Source organism: Arvicola amphibius, chromosome 15 (assembly GCF_903992535.2).
Source record: "Arvicola amphibius chromosome 15, mArvAmp1.2, whole genome shotgun sequence".
Taxonomy (NCBI): domain Eukaryota; kingdom Metazoa; phylum Chordata; class Mammalia; order Rodentia; family Cricetidae; genus Arvicola; species Arvicola amphibius.
In genome coordinates, this window is record NC_052061.1 from 10,467,462 (window position 1) to 10,494,089 (window position 26,628).

Genomic DNA, 26,628 nt, shown 5'->3' on the forward strand with positions numbered 1-26,628 from the left:
GTACGCTTTTCCCAGACTGAAGGTGCTGTGAGGCCCAAGGTGGAAAGAAAAAAATGAAAGCAAACCTGGAAAACAGGGAATTCATCCAACCCCACCCCCTCCAAAATCACATACTTGGGTTGCGGAAGAAACCGTCCCCGAGCAGCCTGGGTTCTGTTCTGAGAATGTGCAAAGCCCAAGTAAGTAAAAGCTGGAGCCAGACCTACACGAGTCTTTCCAGAATCCCAAGGTTAGACATGTTACAAACTCAGCCACGTTCAGGGGGGCGATCCTCTTGGGATTGTATTTTAATACAAAATATGCCAAACGGTCTAGGGCAAGTTAGGGAAATGGTAAAGTCAGACAGAGATCAGAATGGCATCCTGTGAGGGGAGAAAAAAAGACAAGAGCTCCTTCTTCACTTTGCCTTTGGAACGTGGATGGTTTCAGAAATCTCTCCTGAGAGAAAGCAAGGCGGCTCAGGTTTGGAGGTGGGGAGTGGAAGTATCTATCTCAAATTCCCTGCTGCTTATTAAGCTAGATGTTAGCTTGAAGAGAAGCGTATTGTGGCTGCCGCTGGAGTTGGATCTAGAAGGCACCAGTATGCCATTTAGAAATGCAGGTTCGAAGAGGCTGACGGTCTGATTGGACCTGAAGGAGAGGGAAAGTAGAGTCAAGCTGGCATCCAGGGACAAGACATTGTAAGTAGAAAAACCCTCCCTGAGGAATAGGGGAAAATCCAGAAACGCTTTGCCTGTGAAAGCCAGGGCTCAGCTGCCTCTTGTGGGACTTGTATATCCCCACCCACGTGAGTGACAAGCAGGCCTCCCCGACAGGACAAGTCTTGAAACCAGACCTTGCCATTTCTGTTTTTCTATCAAAATGAAACCAACAGGGTCTTTGCCCTACCAGGAAAGTTAGTGGGGGGGGAAGCCCCTCGCCGGGAAGAATTTCAGGGCACAGAGTCTTTCAATAAAGCCAATATCTTTGAAAACGTTTAACCTGTTGTTTAGAAAGTTCTGCTGGTGAAAAAGAAAAGTGAGAATATAACTGAAGAAAAAAATAAATAAATTGGTGTTGAAGGAGCTTCGCTTCGTCCCTGTGTGGGCGCCCCGCGGTTGGAGACGATTTCCTTTACTGTTTCCCGGTAGGTTCCCCGTCATCCCCAAATGCACGCACCCCCACACCAGAGCAGGAGCCCCAGAGACCTTACTTTCAGTCTCAACTGAAGGCATTTAATGAGAACCAATCACTCTTCGCTGGATCCCGGGGACCTACTTCTTGCGCTTCAGGGGAATCTGTGCACCCTGCTGGGCTTTCTAAACGTCTTGGTTACTCATTCCAAGAATTAGCCACACGCTATTGCTTGGTGGTAATTTTTTTTTCTCGCTCAGAAAACCGCAAAAGGATTTAACCAAAAGGAAGCAAAGGTTTTCTTTTTATAAATTCGATTAGTCTTTTCCACTTTCTCTGCCTCGAGACATTTCCTCTGGGAGGAATTTTATACCCAGACACCCCTTAGCGAGGCACTGTTGCATGAGGGGCACGGAGAACTTAAGCGCAACCTGAAGGAGCATTTGCGGTCCCCTGCCCATTCCGTTTATAAATGTCGGTGTGAAAATAACCTTCTAAGGAGAGGAAGACGAAGTTTTCCATGCTCTGGGATCCACTGCCCGGGTGGAATCCTGCCTCCGTTGCACGCGACTGAATTTCCTTCTAGAACCAGCACCTGGGCGTCTTGTCTTCGCGCCGCAGGAACACAAGTCTAGAAAAGGTCCTTGCGGGTGATCAGGGGTTTGTCCCCCCACCCCCAATCTGTGTCCTTCTCCACTTCGCCAGGAGTGAGCTGCTGGGCAGAGCACACAGTTCGCTCTCCCAAGGCCTCGGGTTCGAAGCTGCGCCAAGATCTTAGAGGAGGTTAGTATTTGAACTACAGCAGTTCGCTTAAGAAAAGAGTCTGTGAAATTCCCAGGACAGCGCAGTTTCAAGTTTGGAAAAAGGCCGAACCTACGGAATGCTTTCCAAGTTTGTATTTTGTCTTATGTCATCATCACCACCAACAACCCCAAACCCCAAATCCAGAAAAGAACCTTAAGGGCAGAAGAACAAACCACCTCAATCTTTCTTCCCTCTTCCTCCCACTCCCACCCGGCAGGCATCCAGGCAAGAAAAACACAAATAAACCCCAGGTGGTTAATGGTGATGCATCCAGCCGCCCCATCCCCAAACACACACAGACACAGAGACACACACACTCCATGCACAACAAGCTCACCACCCACTTGGCCCCACCCACCTCCGGGGAGGGGAGGGACTGGGAACCTGATCTCCCGGCTCCTGCCCTGAACGTTTTCTCATCAATAATGTTGATACCATCGACGCGCTTGCTCCCCGCCCCCAGGGCGCCGCTGCCGCCTTTTTGCCGCTTTTTGCCCGGCGCAGGAAAACGAAACCTCCTCTACTGCTCTGGTAGTCCCGGCCTGGGGCCTTGGACTGGAGATTTCGGAAGCTGGGGCATAGCCAACGCGCTTAGGAACCATCTCCACTTCGGGTGTAGTGTTCAACCTGCATCGATGGAACCCGAGAGTCAGGGGCCCACACAAGGCCTCAACTCAGGTCCCATCCCACACCGGGGTCGGACTGGGCCATAATTAGAAAACTTTACCGACAGAAGAACCAGGCCTCGGAATGAAAGGACTTCATGCCACCACCCCGTCCTAAAAACAAAACGATACACGGAAATCCCTTCCTTGGGAACTAGGCTGTGGCAGCGGCTTTAGGCCACGGCCCTCGGGTCAGCCAACTCACTGAGGACAAACTAGACATCGGGAAACTGAGGTGATACAGTGGAAGGAACAGAGACCCCCCCCCTCCCAAGGCAGTTTGCACAACTGCTAAGCGCCTCCCCAGGGTGCGTTTCGTCTTGGTCCAAGAGGTCGCGACCCCTGCGCAGCTGTCACTTCACTTCGGACCACTGACATTCCCTATTGGGTGTCTATCCCCAAATATCAGGCCTTCCTGAGGAACCTCCAAGCCACAACCTCTTCGCCGTATTTCCCAGAAGCAGCCCCCATCCGCGGTTGGGAGGGCAGGACCCCCATAGAGTGCTCTGGCCTGGAGGTGTGCTGAGCGGTCGGAGGGACCCCAGCTGTGGCACTTCACTGGCCTTCGCTTTCTCGACCGGTTCAAAAATAAAAATTAACCCTCACTCTATGTCCATTTTTATTGATTTAATTATGTCTTTGCTCCGCGGCACGCGGGGCCTTGCCAGCTTGCTGACACTTTGGCGACCGCACCAGCGAACCGCGTAACTTGGGCTCGAGACAATGGCCTGTAATTGATGTATCGCCACCAACAATAAAGACCAATTCTCCTCTCCCGGCCATTTCAACCGTCCCCTTCCTCCCATCCCCCTCCTCCACCTCCTCTCATCTCTCTCCCGGCCAAAGGGAAAGAAAACAAACAAGAAATTAGCGGGGGATGCCGCTCGTAGAGTCAGGCGCCCGCCTCTATGTCGTCGAGGACTCAAAAAAACGAAAAAAGTTATAAAAGTTTAGATACCCCCAATTAATTCGTCTCCGCTCGCCCATTTTTAATTAAACGGAGTGAAGCAGTTTTTGCGTTTTCGTTCGTTATTTGTGTGGGGCGTCCCCCCACTCTTAATCACACATAGAGCCAACAGAGAGCACGTGTGAAGCTTCTCCCTGGATCTTCCCGAGTAGCACACCATGAGAAGGGTTTGTAGGACCTCCAGCTCCACTGGGTTTCTGGCCACTGGATTGCCCGGAGGTCGGGACTTTCAAGAAGGCAAGAATGTTACAGACTGCTCAGGAGGGATCCAAACACCGGCGCAAGTGCGCCTGGAAACGTCGGTGCACCCTGGAGGGTGCGCGATGGTGTGTTTTCAAGAGCGCCGGTTTACGGGGTGGGGGCGAGTGCTGGGTTTAAAAATGCTCAGGTCTGATCACGTTCCCGGGGGTTTGGGGCAAGTGAGAGGCTCACACCCCAGGAGCGCACAAATCCATCTTTGCCGAGGGATCTCTTTAAATATTCAGTGAGAAATAATGGCATTTGAAACACCACCTATGGAAACATTATTATCTTCATTCTTCAACATCAGACCCACTGATAGCTTCGTTTGTCTTTTTATCAAAATCTACAGTACCCAACAGAAACTGTGGAGAGGCGAAGAGCGAGATGCGACAGAGGAGAGCGGGAGACGCGCGAGGGGTGGGCGAGCAAGGGCAAAACTAAGAAGAGGTAGGAAGAGTGAACAGGGAGATTGAAAGAAGGGAGAAGTTATACTAAGACTAAAGACAGCAGATGAGAAAGATACTTTAACACAAAAAAAAATTAAGGGAAAAAGAAAAAAATCGGAGAAGAAAAAAGGCCATTTAGGAGAGTGCGATATGGGTACTGAATTCTGAGGCTCTAAAAGGCTCTGCCGCGAAGGCTGGTGCCCACTTCGCGCGAGCCGACTGTGGCTCGATCCAGACTCAAAGGCGCTCCAGAATTGGGGCGTCCTTATGAGCCCTCTCCTCTCCCGATCGCGAGATAGGGCAAGGATTGAGTATCTGCACCCCTCCCCCGCCTCCACCCCCATTACTCAGCCGAAGTTTAGTTAGTTTAGTCCTTCAGGCGCAAGACTTCGGGAACCTCGGCTAGCGGAAACCCCGAGGCGGGAGGAGATATAGACTAAGCTCAGGACCAGACCTAGATTCGCGGGCGCCTAAGCACGGAAGAGGGAGAGCAGGGCCCGGATTCCTGGGTCCCAAACTCGGGTAAGGGAGGCTGTTATCCCCCCCCCCCTGGGAGATGGAGACGGAGCGAAAAGTTTGGGCACCGCGCGTGGCAAGTGTCGAAAAATTGAAGGCGAGTTGCGGCGTAACTAGGGGGCAGCTGATAGGACCCCCTCCCCTCTCACTCACTCCTGGGCTTAGGGAAGCCACCTCGTCGCAGACGAGGAGGCGGCTAGGGTAGAGAGCAAAGGGGTCCTGGGTAGAGGCGGTGCCTAGGGTTCGGCTTCAACTGCACCTCCCTGGCCGGGGGCGCGCTGCCCAGCACTGGATTAGAGGCGCCCCTCCCCTCCCTCCTGCCAAGGCTGAACTCGGAACCGGGCAGGTCCCTGCTCTCCACCCGCCCGGGGCTTGGCGGCGCCACGGTGGCCGCCGCCTCCCCGCGGAGTGACGCGCCCTGCAGCCAACCGGGGCGGCTGGGGGGAGGTTCGGGAGGGGTCCTGGGCGGAGCCGAGCCGCCCCCTTATCCCACGGGCACGGGGCGCTTCTCCCGAAAACTTCAGCCTTAATTGTCCCGGGAATGTCCGAGGTAGAGAAAGGGAGCTAAGGATCCAGCCAGAGGCTGGTGGAGCACAGCTCCCAGCAGGGAGAGGATGGGGTGGCGAGAAACCGGCCCCTCCCCCCAGGCCCCAAACCCATCACGTTCCCAAACCTTTCCTGGGTCCTCTTCTCCGCACCCCCGCGAGCCCGGGATCCTGGGAATGGAGAACTCTGGGCGAAGGATCTCCGAGCCAGGCGGCGGGCAGGCGGGAGGGAGGCCCGGCAGCGGGCGGGAGGCGGACCGGCGTGGGGCTGGCTCTTCCCCACTCGCTTATTTTTTTTTTTTTACGAGGGTGGGGGTGGGCTGCTTTCTGGTAGCTCTTAAAGAAACGAAGGAACACTCACGAAACGGGACGCCTCCCCACCCCACCCCCAATCCCGCCACGGGACTCCCTCCCCCCGCGGGCCGGCACGCAGCGCGGGAGTTGGGAAGTTCGCCGCGCGCCCGCAGCCTAGGTCCCCAGCCCCCGCCGCCAGCCCCACCCCCACGCGGCCCAGCTCCGCTTGGCTCCGGGGCGGGCAATGCTAATTCGGGTCGGCCCAGCCCGGGATGGAGGGCGGGGGAGGGGGGGAGGGGAACGAGCGGGGGGCGCCGGCCGGGGCGCCGGGCGCGCAGTGGCTAGGAGGCAGGCCCCCGGCGGCCGGGCCGCGGAGTCCCGGGCGGTCGCCAAGAGGGTTAACCCAGAGTCGGGCGGCGCGGCGCGCAGAGCCAGCCCCGCGGCCGGCTTATTGGGCCAGCGCGCGGAGAGACAGGGGTCTGCAGCAAATCACGAACTAATTGATTAAGGCGAGCGGGTTTGAATAGCGCTGGCCCGGTGCCAATCGCCTTTCAAAGAGCCCCTCTATGATTAATCGCAATGCATTATTGATAATCATAATTATAGCAGGACACATGCGCGCTGTGCCCGGGGCCGGGGAGCCGGGGAGGGGGCGGGCGGGCCGGCGGGCGGGGGGAGCCGCCGCCGCCGCTCGATTTCCGTAATTTTGAGAAGATTTTTTTTTAGTAATTTTTTATTCTGCCCCAGCTGATGTTTGAGCCAGCATGTCGCGGAGGAAGCAAGCGAAGCCTCAACATTTCCAATCCGACCCCGAAGTGGCCTCGCTCCCCCGGCGAGATGGTGAGTGCTCCGGCCCGCGCCGCGGACACACAGACACACGCACTCACACGCACACTCGGACCCACGCACACGCGGCGGGTCCCGCGCCCACCGCCGCTCTCGCCTTCTGCACTCGGCGTGTCTGATTTTATTTCTTGCTTCCTCGATTTCAATTTGCCGGGCCGGGTTTCCCCCTGCCCCGGGAGAGCCAGCCCATCCCGGCTGAAGCTTTCCGGAGTTCCGTGTCTTCGGCTGGGAGGAATAGGGTCGGCTGGCCTCTCTCCTCCGCCCCGCCGGTCCGAGGAGCCCAAGCCACAACACGGCCGCCCCAGGGGCGATCGCGCGGACCGAGGCCGGCCGTGGCTTCCCACGCGAGGTCCCTCGTGCTCCCCGCGCGGCACGCGGGTCCCTGGGCTGGGCCTCGGTCTCCTGGGCCTCTCAACCCAGCCCCGCCGCCAGCGTTGAAGAAGTTTACTTCGTGCCGGTGGCTGAACGCCGAGCGCGTGGGGAGCGCTCTGCACCCCCTCCCCACTCTCGTTCCCACTCGGTTAGCGAGCGAAATGTGGTGCCTTTGGGGGTTCCGACCTGTGAGAAGTGGGGACCGGGGTGTAGGAGTGGCATGCTGAAGTCGCGGCCAGAGTGTACTACCGGTCTCTCTGGAGACTGGGTTTAGGGACCGGGAAGTGTCGCGGTCCGGCTTCCCAAGTTAATCCCCACATCTTTCTCACAACATTTGCCCCCACAATCCCTCAAATTCGGGCTGTGGTGTGTGCTCCCTGCCGATTGAGGAGTCCCCTCCATCGGGACCGGTCCTGGAAAGGGCCATTCGTTGGACACTCTCCCGGGTATAGGGGTTAGCCCGCCAGACCTGAAGCGAGCAGGCGACCAAGGCAGGGTCCGGAAAGGAATGGACAAGTCGGGAAAAGTTTGTGTGCGGGAACTATGGCCTAGGGTAGGAGACACCCGGGCAGGAAACTGGGGCTACGGAGGGAAGACCCCTCCGACCCCAGCGTGACCTGAACTGTTTCGGGGCAGAGTTTCCGAGCTCCCAGGCCGGAGGTGTCGCTCGGTCCCCGGGTCACCCGGCGGTGTGCTCGGCTCTGCTGTGTGGGTCCGCGGCTACTGCTGCCTCTCGGGATCCTCAATCCCGGGGGGCGTTGCAGGGTGTGGAGGTGGGAGCTACACCCCAGCAGAGCTTCGAAGCGTGACCTGAGATCCGCACCTCTGCCCACTCCGCTTTGCGGACGGCTGAGCCCCACGTCGCAGGCTCCTTCCCCAGAGGCCTGACTCTGAGCCGCTCTGGGTGCAGGGACGAGCAGGCAGAGCCCCAGCGAGAAGGGACCAGCGCTTCCTTCCTCCTTGCTGTTGGGAGAGGGCAGCCCTGGCGTAAGATACCTGGACATTTTTCGGGAGACCAAAGACCCATTAAGGCAACTGTTTGCCCAGCACTTTTAAAGCTCGAAGCCTTATCAGTGTCTGCTTCTCTCAGTTCTTCGTAAAGATCCCTTGAAACACACCCGGCTTCCCATCCTAAAAGAACCGGTTCGAGGGTAAACCTGATGAGATTAACCAAGGCCGCAGCGACCACTCGGACTATTTTTGTGGGGTTTCTCAACTAGTTTTTTTTTTTTAAGGCCTCCTGCCGCCCCCACACCAATCTTCCCTTAAGTTTCTAATGAGCCTTACTGTTAAAGTTAACAATTTGCATACGAAATAAAAAAAAAAAAACAACTAGAGAGGAGAGAGGTTTTTTTACTTTGCAAATTTGTACTGATAATTTACATTTTCCACGCAAAATTTTCAAAAGCAACAATCACTACGTCGGGCTTTGGAAGAAGTGATGCTTGCTAGTTCTCCGCTTTGAGTCTGGATCTGGAATGTTTAATAGTTAAGGCTTCTCATAAAGCGATAGTATTAAAGGACTTCACTACCTCTTACTATTATTATTTATTAGTACAATTTTTTTAGTTTATTTGAGCTTTGAGGTAAGTTAATTAGGGAACTGAATCAAGTTTCCTTTCTTTCTCTTTCTTCTCTTTCACTTAATTCTCCTTTTTTTCTCTCTAAAAGCTAGTTCATTGTCCACAAGTCTTGATTATTCTGAGCACCCTAGGAAACACCCCTCCCAGGCCCTTTTCTCAGCTCCCTCCTTTTCTTCAGGAGTAATAGTTTTGGGTTATGACTGTTTTTACATGGTTGAACAATGAGTTTGGAAGAAGTTGCCTAGAGGGTAGGTTTTGTAATAGGGTTACAGGATTTAGTGTGCTGTAACAGTGCTCCTCCACGAGAGCCCTCCCCACCAGCTGACGCTCAGGAGGGCCTCCCATACCCCATCCTCTACATTCGGGAACAGTTGTGAGATAGATAGAATTGAAAGTCCATGACATGGCTCAAGTTTGCTTTAAAAGCTCAGTTTTTCTGTACTGAGCCCAGCCACCTCCATCTCTCTGCCTCCAGAGAACCTGCACTTGAGAAGGTGTTGCTGGATGGTTGGTATTTTTACTTTGGAAGGCAATCCTCCAAAATCCAGCCTTGCTTTTTCTTCTATCACAGGAGGGTTTGATGGTAGGAAACGAAACAGCAGATACTAGCAAAGTAAATCTGATTTATGCCCTTTTCCCATGTTGTCCCTCAAAGTGTCTAACCTAGAGCAAGATGTAGAAAAGTTTGCACACCCAGCCACAGTGGCCCTGAAGCAGCCATTCTCCTGTTAGGCTGGATGTCCTCGTTCATGTATATGAAGTATATGCTGTCTTTGAGTTGTACAAAGAAAGCCATGCCATGCTTGGCAACCATTCTAACAGCTTAATTCAAAGTTTTGCTTTGTTTTTTAAGTACTATTTTGTTTGTCTTAGAACACTGGTAGTTTATTCTCCTTGGGCATTTTTATAAGTTTTTTTCTGTTGTTTTTTTTTTAATGAAACCAGGATTATGCTAAATAGGATCCATATCTTAAAAGATATTCAACAAGTCTCAAGTTAGTTGTAGAAAGATAACTGGCCTTGGAAAGATTATTTACCAAGATAGATAATTCTTAGAAAATGGAATATGTATTCTTGTGCTTTAATATGTGATTACTCTTCTGTGAGTTTGGATTTCCAGGGTGTGTGTGTGTGTGTGTGTGTGTGTGTGTGCGCGCGCGCGCGCGTGCGTTCATTCCTTCTGACGATGGTTTCAATATTCTTGCAGCTACTTGGAAGCCCCATTCTGATTTCATTCGTTTAAGTACTTTTGTTGCTTAGCTTTTTTAAGGACAATATGGGGAGAAAGTTAAAACATCAGGAACAGCAGATAAAATATTGACTCTCCTAGGAAATATCCTGAAAACCCATCTTACTCATATTAATAAAAAAATTCTATTATTTACCAAAGTAATTTACTTATTGTAAGCAGCTTAATGGCCACACATTGATTTCTGAGCCCAAAAGGTTAGAGAGAACTATAATGAATTGCTTTATTAAAAAAAAGAAGAAGAAGAAGAAGAAAAAGTACTGACACCTGCAAGACAAGGCAGTTGGAAAGAATTTGTGTTTAGTCAAACCTATTTTAAGTTTGGTGAAGTAGAAGATTCTGGATGATAAAAAGTGAACTGCTTCTTTGTTTTGTTTGTCTTTCGAGATTTGCTTCAGGCAGCAGATACTTACTAAAATATCGAAAACAAACAACAAAGCCAGACCAGGCAGGAGATAACTACGTGAAGGTGGCTTTTTGGTTTCTAGCGTTTGGTGGTGTTGTTTCCATCCAGTTTCTGCCATGGCCCAAGTACCCAATTATAGGGTGCTCTTTGGGAAACTGTCTTTTCTCTACGTTTGGAAGCTTCAAGTTGTTTTTTGTTTTTGTTTTTTTTTGTTGTTGTTGTTGTTGTTGTTGTTTTAACAGCAATCTCCTTCAGAAGGCAAGAGCCCACATTTTTCTGGTTGAGAATCTGGAGGGTGATTGGGGGGGGAGGGGATTCAGGCAGGTTCCAGGTTTCCAAACTTAGCCAAGCTCAGTGGGTAGCAACCAGAAAATCGAAATTCTTCTACAGCTTAAACGTGGTTTTTCTAACACGGTCCTTAGTGCAGAAAGCCTGCGTTCCAAAATATCCTTAGAGGAGAAAGAAGAGAATATTAACCTAAGACTTGACACCCCTCCCCCAAGAAGAAAAAGGTTCGTGCCAGGCTGTAGAAAACCTGCATGCGTAGAGCTGTTTTAACCTTTGCCAGCCTCCTCCCATGCAGAGGTGACAAGGTCCAGATCATAATATGTCCTTCAGTGTCTTCCCAGTGACCCCCAATTTGAGTCTTGCTAGTCACTTAGCAGGAAGTTAGTAGTTTATTTTAGTTTCTCCTTATCAGCTTGGCTTCTTTTCCTAACCTTATTCCCCTGCCACCCCCAGATGCCAGACCCCCAAAGGGGAAGATTGACAGGTAATTCCCATAGCTCAGCTTCACCCTCCAACAACAGGGATTTAGTTTCTTGTGACTTTGCCAATGTTTGTGTAGGGAGCGTTTAGATCTCGCCTTAAGGAGTCTCTCTTTTACGCGTCACTGGAATAGGAAAGCCACAAAGCAGTTTTTTGAACAAACCCTTGCAGTTGGAACCCCATCTAGTGTTCAGTTTGATTCGTCCACGGGGAAGACATTTTCCCCTTTTATTTATTGTGAGCAAGAAGTGGGCTGGGACCAGTCCTTTCAGTGGAGAGTGTCTTGTCCCTGCTATTTTTTTTCAGAGATTATTCTTGCACCCTTTCACACAATCAGGGCCGGCACTGTAAACTCGAAGGAGGCCAGTTAGTTTGTCATTTCGCATAAAGGGAACTTCAGGCACTACTGAAAATGTGCCCAGCATATGGTGTGTTTTTCTGGAACTTTACGTTGGACATTTAGAGCCTGTCTTTTAGAAAAAAATTAAAAAGATACAGAATCATTCAATCAAATATGTCCGTGATCGCCTTTGCAAGTAGGTCCATGGGAAGGAACCAGCCTGTTAAAATTAGGGGCCCCAACTCCACTATTGTTTGAATTCTATTAAGAAATGCTAATGTAGTCTTAAGGTAATGGGAAGTAGAGTGGAGGCCCTTTCTACAGAGCTCCAAAAAAGCAACCTAAATCTGGTAGAGCCTGGTGGTTGGTTTCTAGGTTTTTTGTGTTGTGTTGTGTGTTGTTTTCCTTTTCTTCCTTTCCTGCTTGGCTGGACCTTTCTGTACGAGGCATAGTTTTATTCTTGTTTTCTGAGTAGACAGCTAGGCTGCAACACTTCCATTTTCTGCTTCCGAGTCTGCTGGGTTCGGTTCAGAGGTTGAAAAAGTGACAGGTTTGAATTGGGTGCCTAAATAGTTAACCAAGAGCTTAAACATCTGGAATTTTAGTGTTAATTTGGTATACACCTCCTTCCTCCAAAAAAAAAAAAAAAACTGAAATTTTAAACATCTTTTTTCTGCTTGCTGGGGGAAAAAAAAAAACAAACTCTTGCTTCGTAAATGTTCCTACCTGACTGGAATTACAAAATGAATGTGAATGCAGAATCCATCGAAAGGGGTCTGGAATGCCATTTCCACCACAATAGGAGGAACAAGGCAACCGTAGTTAGGATAATGAGGTCACCAGTTGCTACTATCCCGACTAACAGATTATTGAGAGAGATACAAGATAACAGAGGATAGGATCAGGAAAAAAAATGAATTAGAACACAGGCGTGTGTGGTGTGTGTGTGTGTGTGTGTGTGTGTGTGTGTGTGTGGAGTGTGGTGTGTGTGTGTGCGCGCGTGCGTGCACACGAGCCTGTCTGCCTGCTCTCTAATTGCAATTTAAAAGTATTTCTTTTAGCAGTTGGAGCCCCAGATTCGTGCTGGTTTCCTGGCCTGTCTTCTTTCTCTTTTAAGCTGCTTCCCTGGGATTGTGTTCACAATGCAGATGGGTTTAAAGTTAGGCATTTTAGAGTGTAGCAACACCTGCTTCTGAAGTGAGTTCAAAAATAGATACCAGGATTTTAGGGGGTGGGGGCAGCATGTTCATAAACATCAGGAAATTAAATGGGTTGATTGGACAATGAGATCAAATGTCAGCATACTAAATTGTGAAAATCAAAGCTTAAATATGGCCAACTTTTAGATAGGGTCTCCTCTCTCTTAGAAGCCAGCAGGCTCTTGTCTTTAAGCGTCTCTATTCTCCGTCCTGTAAGCATAATCCTAAATATAAAAATGTTCAGGTTGAACAACTTGAAAATTCTCAAGTGAGGCTTGAAGTAGCACCAATGCAGAATCCCAGTGCGGGCAAGTAAGAATCCATTAAGCCCTCCAATGGAACCTCCTCTTCTTTTTTTCCTATATATTATGAGAATATCAGATGCTTGCAAGTTATAAAGAATGAAAATGCCCTTTAACCGTGAGCACAGATGTGCTAAATATTTGAAGCAACCACATTGTAATGTGTACAATTGATGAAGTCAGTTTTCTGATTTCCCTTGCTAGTTATTTAGTTCTGAATCTGCCGTTATTTGTCTAAGCCCAGCTGACCAAGCAAAACTGTGTTTTAAAGTGGCTTTATGTTTTGATAAATGTGAGCTGGTTGAAAAGTATTTTCCACTGAATGCAGAGCTTAATAGAACATGCTGACATAATAGTTTTAATGCATTTTGTTGAAAATGTGTGAACAAACAGAATAGCTTTTGTTCCTTCATAATTGGCTGTAAAAGTAGATGGAAACATAACCATTACATATGGAAATGTGCAGAGAGAAAGAAATAACATTTCTGTTGAATATATTAGGAATTGCATTTCCTAGTTTAAAATAAGCATCCGAAATGGATGCATCATTTAAAATCAGTTGTCAAAATACGAAGCTTTAAACAGAATTTTTGTCACATCATTTTTGTCCCAAGTGAAGCAGTGTAACTTTAGCAAATTTCATTTAATATTTTGTTTGTATTATTTCAAGGCAGGAGGAGAGACAGAAAGTGCTTAAAACAGCACCTTCAGTGTGCATGGGAATCTGGTGCCAATTAGGATGATTAAACATTAAATTAAAACTGGATCATTATCGGTATTTTCTGCTACAACCGCGATTTGTTTGGTGTTGTTAACGCATTTTGCACTATAACCCTGTGTAGATTTAAAGATGGGGATTAGGAAAGCTGGCTTATTAAGTATAACTTAGCTACTAAAATAACTCTCCCAGTGAGGAGAGCGTGCATGCGTCGGCATACTTCACCAGGGGCCCTAATCGACTTCCGTGTCACTCCAGGCAGATAGAGTTAAGGAATTTTCACAAGTGACTGTTTAGGTGTTAATTGTATTTTCTGAAATGCAAAACTCTTCCAGCTTGTTAGATGCTTAATCCAAAAAGGTAACCTCTGGCTCTTTTGAGTGGACACGCAGTTGACTGGGGGGAGGAAAGGAAGCATTTTGATTTTGCATGTATTCATATCTGCAATTGCCTTTTTTTTTTTCTTTTCTCCTGCAAGTTTTCTAGAAGATTCAATTTGGAAGCCATGGAAACTACCCATTATCTGATTCAGCTTTGTAGAAAAGCATGCAGGGAGGTAATCCTTGAATTCAACGGTTTTTCCACAGCCTTCGAAGATGACCACACACCATTTGTACAACAGAAGTTAGTGTTCCCCATGCCGAGCAAACAAGGGGAACGCCATCCTGTCTTTGAATAGGATGTTAGCTTGGACTTGGAGATTTTGATGTTTAATTTACAAATGGGTCTTAGTTACAAGACCTCTGAGCAACCAGTGAAGACAAACAAGAAATCTAGGGATTTTTAAATTTTTATGTGTGTGTGTATATATGTGTGTGTATCTAAATAATGTCTTTTCATATATGAAACCTTTTCATATACTTACATATGTTTGATACACTCTTTTGAACACCTGGTAACAGTAAGAAACAGTGTTTTTAAAGACATTCAGGCAAGAATTGGCAAATTTGCTTGCAAAAATAAGCACGATTCCTTCAAGCACGATTCCTTCAGGATGGAGCACTTCTCAGCACGTTCTTCAGCTCGTGTTTAGCAGGACTGTAGACGGCATGACTGTTTTTATCCACAGAAAGGCTGCTTTCCAGGAGACATTTTAGAACATCGCCACTAGCACTGTGACATATATTCTTCGGCAAGGAGAATGATCACCAGGGCTCAGTCCTGAATCTTAAAGGCAAATGTGTGTGTAGGGGTGGTACATAGGTACCAGACAGACCTGTGTGGGATTATGCGCCTGTGTTCTCGTGTGTGTGTGTGTGTGTGTGTGTGTGTGAGATGCTTCTTCTAACAGTTGGGTCTGTTGCTGATGTGATTGTACTGTGTCTGTCACTCCTCGGCATGGGCTCAGGTTCCAGGCAGGGGCTTGAGGTGACTCTGGAGTTGTCGGTCCCCAGCTACGTGATGTGTATGCATTTTTCCCTCTTGTCAACAACTGATTGGAAGCTGAATGACTACAAATTAGTTTAGTGACAGAACAAACTGTCACAGATATCTTTGCATCCGTTGAGAATGAATAAGGTTGACAGAAACTCAAGAGCCTAATAAGTCCTCAGCCTGCTTGAGGGACCCTCTCCCGGCAAGTAGACAATCAGTGTATAAAATATTGGAAATCAATATTTCGCTATGGAATTTCATTATGTACCAGTGTCCTCCCTTCATGGTATTTTATATTTTGATGAATTATCTAAAGGCCATAACCATCCATGATGCCAGCTGGATAGGCATCTCGCAACACCCAGGTAACGCTACCTGACTTCCAGGGCTTCCATTTGGAGCTTTGTAGACAGGAAACATTTACGGCCCTTTCTCTCTTTCTCAAGTCATCGCTGACAGTCTGTCCTGGCGTCATTTTTTAACCCTGAACCTTTTGATGTTTATAGGGGACACAGAGAAGGGTCAACCAAGTCGCCCCACTAAGAGCAAGGATGCCCATGTCTGTGGCCGGTGCTGCGCTGAATTCTTTGAGCTATCAGATCTTCTGCTCCACAAAAAGAACTGCACTAAGAATCAATTAGTTCTGATCGTCAACGAAAGTCCAGCCTCCCCACCCAAAACCTTCCCTCCTGGCCCGTCTCTCAATAATCCTGATGAGCAGATGAAAGACACAGTGACCAGAACAGACCAGGAAGATTGCAACGACCTTTCAGAACACAAAGGACTTGACAGGGAAGAGTCCATGGAGGTGGAGGCCACAGTTGTCACCACCACCAGCAGCAGCAGCAGCAGCACGTTGAGCGGCGGCGTCACCAACATCACCACCCCAAGCTGCCTCAGCGGCTCCTCCACGGGTACCTCAGCGATCACAACCTCTCTACCTCAACTCGGGGACCTGACAACACTGGGCAACTTCTCTGTGATCAACAGCAACGTCATCATCGAGAATCTCCAGAGCACCAAGGTGGCAGTGGCCCAGTTCTCCCAGGAAGCGAGGTGTGGGGGGGCCTCCGGAGGCAAGCTGGCCATCCCAGCCCTCATGGAGCAGCTCCTAGCCCTGCAGCAGCAGCAGATACACCAGCTGCAGCTCATAGAGCAGATTCGTCACCAAATACTGCTGTTGGCTTCTCAGAACGCAGACCTGCCCGCATCTTCTAGTCCTTCTCAAGGTACTTTAAGAACGTCGGCCAACCCCTTGTCCACACTAAGTTCCCATTTATCTCAGCAGCTGGCGGCGGCAGCTGGATTAGCACAGAGCCTTGCTAGCCAATCTGCCAGCATCAGCGGTGTGAAACAGCTCCCCCCAGTCCAGCTACCTCAGAGCAGCTCCGGCACCATCGTCCCGCCCAGCAGTGGCACTTCTCCCAACGTGAGCCTAGTGACGGCGGCAGTTCCTACCCCATCCTCAGAGAAAGTGGCTTCCAGTGCTGGTGCCTCCCATGTCAGCTCTCCGGCTGTCTCAGCGTCATCGTCACCAGCATTCGCAATAAGCAGTCTGTTGAGTCCTGCATCTAACCCACTTCTACCTCAGCCGACCCCAGCTAACGCTGTTTTCCCCAACCCTATGCCCAACGTTGGAACAACTGCAGAGGATTTAAACTCCCTGTCTGCCTTGGCCCAGCAAAGAAAAAGCAAGCCACCAAATGTCACTGCCTTTGAAGCAAAAAGTACTTCAGATGAGGCATTCTTTAAACACAAGTGCAGGTTCTGCGCGAAGGTCTTCGGGAGTGACAGTGCCTTGCAAATCCACTTGCGCTCCCACACGGGAGAGAGGCCCTTCAAGTGCAACATCTGTGGGAACAGGTTCTCCACCAAGGGCAACCTGAAAGTTCACTTCCAGCGCCACAAGGAGAAGTACCCCCACATCCAGATGAACCCCTACCCCGTGCCGGAGCACTTGGACAACATCCCCACGAGCACCGGCATCCCCTATGGGATGTCCATCCCCCCAGAGAAGCCGGTCACCAGCTGGCTAGACACCAAGCCGGTCCTGCCCACTCTGACCACATCCGTTGGCCTGCCATTGCCCCCGACCCTCCCAAGCCTCACGCCCTTCATCAAGACGGAAGAGCCAGCCCCCATCCCTATTAGCCATTCTGCTGCCAGCCCCCAAGGCTCAGTCAAAAGTGACTCTGGGGCCCCTGATTTGGCCACAAGAAACCCAAGTGGGCTCTCAGAGGAAAGCGAAGGGTCTGTCGTGCCACCTTTCAGTGGAAAAAGTGAAGAGGCTGGCATGGCCACCGGCTCAGTCCCAACAGCAGGCAACAGTGCCCTGAGTTCCCCAGTGGCTGACAGTGGCCCAGGAGGGGCCGCCTTCACCAACCCTTTGTTGCCACTCATGTCTGAGCAGTTCAAGGCCAAGTTTCCTTTTGGGGGCCTCTTAGATTCAGCCCAGGCCTCAGAGACATCCAAACTGCAGCAGCTGGTGGAGAACATCGACAAGAAGGCCACAGACCCCAATGAGTGTATCATCTGCCACCGGGTCCTCAGCTGTCAGAGCGCCCTGAAAATGCACTACCGAACGCACACGGGGGAGAGACCCTTCAAGTGTAAGATCTGTGGCCGGGCCTTCACCACGAAAGGCAACCTTAAGACCCACTACAGCGTCCACCGGGCTATGCCCCCACTCCGAGTGCAGCACTCTTGCCCAATCTGCCAGAAGAAGTTCACCAACGCGGTGGTCCTCCAGCAGCACATTCGAATGCACATGGGGGGTCAGATCCCTAACACCCCGGTCCCTGACAACTACCCTGAGTCCATGGAGTCCGACACGGGCTCCTTTGATGAGAAAAATTTCGATGACTTAGACAACTTCTCGGATGAGAACATGGAAGATTGTCCTGAGGGCAGCATCCTGGATACACCCAAGTCAGCCGATGCTTCCCAAGACAGCCTGTCTTCGTCGCCTCTGCCCCTCGAGATCTCGAGCATCGCTGCTTTGGAGAATCAGATGAAGATGATCAATGCTGGCCTGGCAGAGCAGCTGCAGGCCAGCTTAAAGTCAGTGGAGAACGGGTCGGTGGAAGGGGATGTGCTGACCAACGACTCATCCTCCGTGGGCGGCGACGTGGAGAGCCAGAGTGCCGGCAGCCCGGCCATCTCCGAGTCTACCTCTTCCATGCAGGCTCTGTCCCCATCCAACAGCACCCAAGACTTTCACAAGTCACCCGGTGTGGAGGAGAAACCACAGAGAGTGGGGCTGGGCGAGTTTGCCAATGGTCTGTCTCCCACCCCAGTGAATGGGGGTGCTTTGGACCTGACCGCGAGTCATGCAGAGAAAATCATCAAAGAAGACTCCCTTGGAATCCTCTTCCCTTTCAGAGACCGGGGTAAATTTAAAAACACTGCTTGCGACATTTGTGGCAAAACCTTTGCTTGTCAGAGTGCCTTGGACATTCACTACAGAAGTCATACCAAAGAGAGACCGTTCATTTGCACAGTCTGCAATCGTGGCTTTTCCACAAAGGGTAATTTGAAGCAGCACATGCTGACACATCAGATGCGAGACCTGCCCTCACAGCTCTTCGAGCCCAGCTCCAGCCTCGGCCCCAATCAGAACTCGGCGGTGATTCCCGCCAACTCCTTGTCATCTCTCATCAAAACGGAGGTCAACGGCTTCGTGCACGTTTCTCCTCAGGACAGTAAGGATGCCCCCACTGGTCACGTCCCTTCGGGGCCTCTGTCATCCTCTTCAACATCCCCAGTTCTACTCCCGGCTCTGCCCCGGAGAACTCCCAAACAGCACTATTGTAACACGTGTGGTAAAACCTTCTCCTCCTCGAGTGCCCTGCAGATCCATGAGAGAACTCACACTGGAGAGAAGCCCTTTGCTTGCACTATCTGTGGAAGAGCATTCACAACGAAAGGCAATCTGAAGGTATCTGCTCCGCGTGTGCCCACCACCCTTTCTCGTGCCCTTGGCTGCTGCTGCTGCATGCATGCTCCTGGAGCCCTCAGCTGCATAGTCAGGGAGAAGGTTCTGGAAAGGGGACCTGCTGCACGCATCTGACGGGAGTGGGCTGGGGGGGGGGGTTGGGTATGAAGGAGCCTTATTAGGTCAGGATCATGGCAGGGACAAGGGCAGCCTGTAGCTTGCTACATGTCACCACGCCTTGAATAATTTGGTACCTAAGCAAAGTAGCAACCTTTCTCTGCTGTCTCGCTAAGTGCACCAAATGAATTGCTTTACCTACCAAATCAGACAGCCTGGCGTTGCCATGGGGTATTGATTAAAGACCTCCATGTGGCCTGCCTACTGCCCATATCACTTAATAATTACGGCTTCCTTTGGCATATGCAACTATTTTTCATAACTGCAGTCCAGCTTGGTTTGTTTTTCTAGAAACGGTACCATCACTCCTCCGCTAATGGGCGTTATGATAATTGATTACACGACATTTCCTACTGATATGTGTTGGAAATAAAGCAAATACGCTCGTTCTAGAGCAACAGTTGGACACTCCCGCTGTGTGCATTTTTCTGTTGACAGAGTATTTCTCTGGAGGTTGCTGCCAGTAATATGAAATGAATAATTACTTTCTGGGTTTTCTCTCGCTCTCTGTGCGGGGCCCTACAATGGGCAATCAGTGAGGGCTACTTTCTTCCCATCTGAGAAGGACATTTACAGGGTAAAGGGTGTCAGATACAATACTTAGCACCGCAATGAGAGTGGACATAACAATTCTAACCCAGAAAGGCGCTATCTGCAACTGCCTGGCTCGCTTGAGGCCATTACAAGCTAAATACGGGTAATAAAAAAAAAGAGTAACTAAGGCTTTTGCCCAGGAAGAAGCAAGCCAGCCCAGGGGTGCAGAGAGCGAACACATTATTACTAGACCTTGGGAGTGGATGGTTCCTGGTGTCTTTCCCCCTGTCTGTCACATAATAAGAATAGACATTTAAGCCACTTGCTATGTCGAGGTTTGGGATATGAGTTGAGACAGATTCAGCTATTAAGCTTCTGACTCGTTTTTTCTTCTCTTCTCCAACCCACAACCGCAGGTCCACATGGGCACACACATGTGGAACAGCACCCCTGCCCGCCGGGGCCGGCGGCTCTCCGTGGATGGCCCCATGACATTTCTAGGAGGCAATCCTGTCAAGTTCCCAGAAATGTTCCAGAAGGATCTGGCGGCGAGGTCGGGAAGCGGGGATCCGTCCAGTTTCTGGAACCAGTACACGGCAGCCCTGTCCAACGGGTTGGCCATGAAGGCTAACGAGATCTCGGTGATTCAGAACGGTGGCATCCCTCCAATTCCTGGAAGCCTGGGCAGCGGGAGCAGCTCACCTATCAGCGGGCTGACAGGGAACGTGGAAAAACTGGGGAATTCCGAACCCAGCGCTCCTCTGGCCGGCTTGGAGAAAATGGCGAGCAGCGAGAACGGAACCAACTTCCGCTTCACCCGCTTCGTCGAAGACAGCAAAGAGATAGTCACAAGCTAAAGATGCCGGAGCTGAGCGTTTCCACTCAGAATGCTGCCCGAGGTTGCCTCCTGCCCCAGCCCCTTCCTTCCCTTCTGGCCCCTGGGACTATGAACTACACTATGAAGACATTCTTTTGTACTTTATTCAACCTCTAGAGTTCTAAGAAAGCTTATTTATTAGTGCTATAACCTTGCTTTGCAAACAGAATGCAAGCATTAACTTTGGTCTTCTGTATTCTGGACTAAATACTAATGGACTAAAGTGCTGTAAGCTTGCTGTAACATTTATGGCAATCACAAGTTGCCCTGCTAGGCGGTCTTAATCTGGCATTAACTTATTTTCTATATCCAGTTTAATATGAATCTGGTGTTGATGCAATGCCTCCGTGATGCGTAGATCTCTAATAAAGTCTGTATATAAATGTACACTTTGATCCTGCTGGGAAATTTTATCAGCAACCACATTGTCTGATCTTTCCGAACAGATTGAAGGGAAGGACTTTTAAGTACAGGCTGAACATTCGAAGGGTTTGGGTTTTTTGTTTGTCTGTTTGTTGTTTGTTTTTGGTATTGTTTTCATTTTTATTCTAAACTTCAACCTGCTTTTTTTTGTTATTTTATAGAGTTAACCATTTCCGTTTTGAACTGCTATTCGTATTGTGCTTTTTACTTGAGTCGTCTTCGATGTTCATAAGTTTCTGTACAGTAATAAGCACGCAGAATTCTTTAGAGAAAAAAACACAAGTGTTGTTTTGGTAGTTGAAACTGAGACGTAGCATTTTTGCCTTGTAGGGTATATTCACAGTAGGAAACATGTGCTGGAATTTCACAATGCTGCTAACGATAGCATCTTGAACAACCTTCAGTGGAGAAATGTCGATGCTCTTGTATATACAATAAGAAATATCACTTTCATTAAAATGTACATATGTTCCTTACAAGAGCAAATGCTTCTCGACCGAGAGCAAGTATAGTGTTGGTTTATTTTGTATTAGGTATGGAAGGAGAAAAAAATGGACTGTTACATGCACTTTCTTGGAAAGTTGGAAGGGGGAGGGATTCCGATTTCTTTAACATTTAATACTTACTAACAACAGAGATACTGTAATTTTGCTCAAGTAATCAAATACATCCTTTTTTTTGCAACAGATAAAACAACATACCGTGTCTGTGTTTTTAGAGTGCATTTCTATTTAGCCAGGCCCCTAAAGGTAGTTTAACATTTCCCCAGATAGCTGTAAATTGCGTGTGTAAGCGAGTATCTCCTCTAAATAAGACATAGTAAAAGGCATAACAGAAACAGCCATGCATGGGCCTGCATTTTGTTTTGGTTTGGATTTTTTTTCCCCCATTTCGTTGTTTTTTGTTTGTTTGCTTGCTTATTTGCTTGCTTGCTTGCTTGCTTGCTTTTGAGATCTGACAATCTACCTATTCAATATCCATTTCTTGTTTGGAAATGTATATTTCCACTTTTCTCCCACTCCACCTCCCAAGAAATGGGGGGGGGGGATATAAGCTATGGTTGGAGACCTCATCCTGACAGGTAAGTTCCCTCCAACGTGATCTGTGGACTTAGATTTCAGCTTTAACTATTCTAGTTCCGTTTCACTTGATTCTGTGGCCTGTTTTTTTCAGGCAACTGAGAGCAGCGGGGTTATATAACCTGACTCAGAAACTGGGCCTCAACCCAGGAGAGGTCAACATTTTCTTTATTTAATTAGTCTTTTAGGCATTTGAAAGCACATGCATATTTAAAAGGAAGAAAGTCCATTATTCGGATCTGTAGGAGCAACTTGAAGCATTTTATCATCCAAGTTCACCAGAGTCGTCTTTCTTTCTGCCTTTTGTTCTGGGGGTTTAGGGGAAGCAATAGACAGGGTGGAAGTTGTCTGCACAGGGGCCAATAAACTCCTTTGTCTCAGGGAGGAGATGAATCTCACTAAATAAACCTAACTGTGCCCAGGTGAGGACTCCCAGCAGAAGCTTCCATATTTGTCCCTAGACTCTAAATCCCAGAAAGCCATGAGGGTGCTTCAATCGCCAACTCAGCCTCAGCGTCCAACAGGCAGTTAGGGAAAGCCCCTGTTCTTGGATCTCACGTCGCCGGACAGGGCTCCCAAACGAGAGGGAGGGGGCAGAGTAAGGGTACAGTGAGGATGCCTTGGTTCCCATTCATCCCCGAGATCTTTTCTTGCTGCCCTGCCTGCGACATTTTTTTTCTACAGGAGTGATCACCGAATGAAGAGGTCAGATGCTCGGTTGCCGAGAGGCGACGGGTCTCGCTGGTCTCGCACGCAAAAAAAAAAAAAAAAGGGGGGGGGGGGAGGGCCGGCGCCGCGCTCCTGGCCCCGGCGTGAAGTCTGGGGACGTCGGGGCGATCCCCGGGTTGTGGCCACCGCGAGGGGCCAGGCAGTGACAGCGCCTCTGCCACCCTCCCCGGCCACCGCGCGGCAGCTGGGCCCGCGCTCCCGCGTTGCTGCAGGCCCGCCTGGCGGTCCCCAAGTTTCGCTTGCGGTGCTCTTCCCAGAGGGCTGCAAGGCAGTTTCCGCGAGGGGGCAGGGGCGGACGCTTTTCTCCTATCCCTGGAACCTCCCTTCTAGCGTTTTCTGCAACCAAGTTAAGACAAACTAAAGTAGCTTTTTGGGTTCAGCCAGATTTTAGAAGGCCTCCTAGGCCGCCTTCCCTGTGTCCAGGTGCCCCTCCTCCCGCCTTTTGTTCGGACCTATCTGTATCGATTGATTATCATTCTAATGCATCGATCACTACCTGCCCCATTTCCCTCTACGTCCATTCCAAACCCAGAAAATGCGGAGCCCAGGGATAAACACATGCTTGGCCTTTGATACTCATCCAGGAACTGGGTGGGTTCCCGGCAGAAGATGGGAGCGCGCCTTGCCCATCTCCAATTCTGCCACTAAGCTTTCTTTTCCCTTTTGGAACTTGAGAGACAGCTGGTTGTTTGGAACCAGGTTGGCTGAACTAAGAAAGGTCGCAGCTGGAACGACACTTAGGTTCGTAAAATTTTAAATCTAAAAATACTCACTTTGGTGACATTTTAAAAAATGTGGTTGGTGAAGATACCCAAAAATTCAGCAGTGCCAACGGCCCACAATTTACCAATTTTAAGGACTTGTTTGTGCTTCTTAACCCTTTGTGTTAGGGTCTTGCCCTGCTATTCCTTTTTGATTCCCTCCAACCCTCCCCACTGCCTTGCTTCCTCTCTTCCCCCAATAAGGGCCTCCCTTCCTGGAAAACACCCTTGGAAAAACAGTTGATGATTGACAGGGACTTGGGGAGAAAAAGAAGTTACCAGCCTTGCTGGCGGAAGCTACCTAAAGATCCTCAAGTGTGTGTGTGGGAGGGGAGGCGAGGGGTCCTGCCAGGAGGAGGGCGCAGGGATATGGAAGGAAGGATCTTGAAGATATACCGAAGCTGGCTTTGGGGTTTGGCTTTTCACGTCCCGGCTTCACCAATTCAGATTTATAATCGGCTGTTAGGGCATGGGGAGGCAACAGCGTTTTTAAGTTATATATTTGCTTTCTTAAAGTGTTCAGACAGAAAGTCCGAAATGATTTGCAGCTAACATGGACTTCTAGCAGTAGGTTATTTGCTTATTGCTTTTGGCGTGTTGAGAATGTCAAGAAAGAGAAGTCTAAAAGAAAAAAAAAAAAGGAAAAGGGCTCCCACTCCGTTAGAACTTCGCAGTTCTGTTAGAAAAACGTTGGGTTCTTTGCCGGGAGTTACACACTCCACCCCAAATGAAACAAATGACAGAGGGGGGGTTACCAAAGCGGGGAGAGAAAAAAAAACATAAAGCGTATTTCAAAGTGTCCCTCGGAAAGGCAGCAATCTGAGATGCACAGAAAAAGAAAAAAAGGTGGAAAAGGATAAGACAGGAATTAGGTCATCTGGTCCAGACCCCAGGAAATATGTCTAGATCAAAGACTGCACTGTTAGAATAAACAAAACAGGACCCACTGAGCCCTCCCAATATTTTCATCTCCGCGCTAAGAGCCGCCAATCTCACCAGCTCTATTTGATGAAAGAGGTAAAAATCCCAACTGTAAAAATGACTAAGTAGAAAAATCTCCTCTCCACTGTAATAGGAAGATAAAGACTTAGATTTGTGCTATAGAGAAACAACATGCAGGCCCAGATCAACACAAACTTCCTGGAATTTTAGCACCAAGTAAATTATCTCATCCTAACCCATTGTCCCTTCCTTTGCTGCCCCCCATCCTGTACAGTTGAGAATGCCAGATAATTTACATTTTAAAATATTGTTAAATTTTAACTGCAGTCTAACACAGCAGGCCTGATTTGGGCTCACTTAGTTTACATTCCTTAAAGACCCATCTCTGTTTTGTTTCCCCAAGCAGCCCTTCTGTCCCGGGGACTTGCCCCCTAAGTGGCTCTTGGGTGTGCGTTTGCTTTTAAGCTTAGTCTTAAAGTTTGGTCTTTTCCCACTGAAAGATGAGATTGACAGAGGCTGAGAGCTTATATCTATAAACCCAGCTTTAGATCCACACGATTCAGCAGTGGTTGATAGTTTAACAACTAAGCCCAAGTCTGAGTAAGGCGTTCTTTCACCGCCGAGCTGGTGGCCTTTAAACCAACTGCCAAGGAACATGGGTAGATAGAAACATCCAGAAAAGGGACAGGAAATCCCAGAGAAGGAAAAATCAACCCGGGCTAAATCCAGGGCCCTAGATCCTTACTGAGTCTGGTTTCCTCTCAACTGTTTAAACATATGATTTGGCTTCCCTGGGTTTCTGCAACCCTCTGCGCTTAAGTTGAACAAAGACGCTCGTAGAGGATGTGTTGACTTGGCTGGGTCCTCTGTGACTCAGGACACTGAGGTAGTGAACTTGAGGCTCTTCCAGACACCCCAGGAGCAGGCACTCCTCTGTGAGGGGCACCTCCACTTGCCCGGAGGAGGGCAACTCCAGGATCAGGCTTTTACCTAGTTTTGTCCTGTAGGACTTTGCAGATGCACAGATCACAAAGCTGGAAGCTCCACGTAAGTCTGTCTCTGTCAGAGGCAGGGGGACCTCACCCAGCTTCGGGAAGCACAGCTAAATCCTGACACAGAAGTCTGTCAGGGCATGGATGAGACTGGAGACACAGATCATAATCATGGCTCCCTTTGGTAGGAGGCCTAGATAGCCCCTGTGAACCCTGGTGGGATTGTAACTGCGGCCACTTTAATTCCCGATGTTCACAACAGGAGAAGGAAGGCTGACCTGGTGGGCCTGTGGTGCTGCTTCTGCACGTCTGCATTTCTAAGTGCCCCATCTTGTATCTGAGTCACCAAAGTCCATTTGACAGACGATAAAACTGAGGTCCAAAAGGCAGCAGCTTGGGGGCTGGAGAGACATCTCAGCGGCTCAGCAGCTCAGCGCCCCGGCTGCTCTCCTGGCAGCTCACAGCTACCTGTGCCTCCAGTTCTAGGAGACCCGACACTCCCACAAAGACAAGTGGACAAACAAGCAAACAAATCAAAACCCAGCGACGGGAACAACAGAACTAGAGCTATCCCTAGCTTGAGAGCCTCCCTGGGCATTCTTGGGTGTTGGTCTCACCAGTGGTTGGGTTTCTCCCTCTCGTCCTGTACAAGGTGAGACAGCCATCATCGACCCATCACTTCCCTCCGGATTCCTGCCACTGTCACGGTCTCCTGTTATTGAAACATCTCCAGTTACTTATTCAATGATTTGGGTGTCCTCTTTTAAAGCTTTAGTGGACCCACTCCCAAAGGAATGGGAAGCACAAGCTTCAGTTTCCCCCAACAATCTTGTGATCCTGCACAGGAGAAAATGGTGGACAGCTGACGTTTTCAAGAGGGTGAGACGCCCCAAATAAAATAACCTGAGCGTACCCTGCTGTGCCACTTGACTGCATTTTCCTCTACACCACTGCCACTCGCTGTGGACACGAATTGGAAGGTTTTCTTGAGGCCTCATCCCTACTTCCTTACTAAGCACCCCACACATTTGAAATGACCAGGATTTCTCAACCTGGATTGTGATTCAAGATGTGGTGACATCAAAACCACAGGCCAGCCCCAGAGTTCTGCTTGGATGGGACACTATCTCCAGAAGCTTTGGTCTCAGCTGTGTCAGTGTGCACACAGGTGTGCCCTACATCACATTTGTTATCTGTTACTATGGTCATTAGCACAAGAATGTTCAAGGGCCAAGCATGGTGGCGCATGCCCTGTAATTCAGACACCCAGAAAGAAGGCAGACAGGAGGATGGTTGTAAGTTCCAAGCCAGCTGTAGACTGAGACCTTGTTTAAAAGACAAACTGTTTTAAAGCCTCAAGGTCCAGTCATACATGCCTACAGTCCCAGAACTCGGAAGACTGAGGCAGGAGGATAACTCGTTACAAGCCT

The 26,628-nt window shown here is 49.4% G+C and overlaps 1 protein-coding gene and 1 long non-coding RNA gene across 5 annotated transcripts; one reads left to right on the top strand and one right to left on the bottom strand.

The window, feature by feature from the left end:
• Positions 1 to 256: 256 nt before the first annotated feature.
• On the bottom strand, positions 257 to 5,591 carry LOC119802108. Of its 2 annotated transcripts, XR_005283356.1 has the most exons (3): positions 2,645 to 5,591; positions 1,605 to 2,544; positions 257 to 630 (listed from the first exon to the last, which is right to left on the bottom strand). It is a non-coding gene; the product is annotated as an uncharacterized LOC119802108 (long non-coding RNA). The 2 variants fall into 2 exon arrangements; XR_005283355.1 differs by having other exon boundaries at positions 1,605 to 5,591.
• On the top strand, positions 4,606 to 21,391 carry Sall1 (spalt like transcription factor 1). 3 transcript variants are annotated; one of them, XM_038313014.1, is made up of 4 exons: positions 4,606 to 4,760; positions 6,341 to 6,433; positions 15,257 to 18,687; positions 19,812 to 21,391. In XM_038313014.1, the coding sequence occupies exons 2-4, from the start codon at positions 6,358 to 6,360 to the stop codon at positions 20,250 to 20,252; spliced, it is 3,948 nt and encodes a 1,315-aa protein (XP_038168942.1). In that variant the 5' UTR covers positions 4,606 to 4,760; positions 6,341 to 6,357; the 3' UTR covers positions 20,253 to 21,391. The 3 variants fall into 3 exon arrangements, with proteins under 3 accessions (XP_038168942.1, XP_038168943.1, XP_038168941.1); XM_038313015.1 differs by lacking the exon at positions 4,606 to 4,760 and adding an exon at positions 5,268 to 5,304; XM_038313013.1 differs by lacking the exon at positions 4,606 to 4,760 and having other exon boundaries at positions 5,916 to 6,433.
• The last annotated feature ends 5,237 nt before the right edge of the window (positions 21,392 to 26,628 follow it).

Coding starts and splice junctions, on each gene's coding strand:
- Sall1 (XM_038313014.1), top strand. CDS start 6,358: ATGTCGCGGAGGAAGCAAGCGAAGCCTCAACATTTCCAATCCGACCCC. Junction 6,434..15,256: donor CTCGCTCCCCCGGCGAGATG/GTGAGTGCTCCG, acceptor TGATGTTTATAG/GGGACACAGAGAAGGGTCAA. Junction 18,688..19,811: donor CAACGAAAGGCAATCTGAAG/GTATCTGCTCCG, acceptor CCACAACCGCAG/GTCCACATGGGCACACACAT.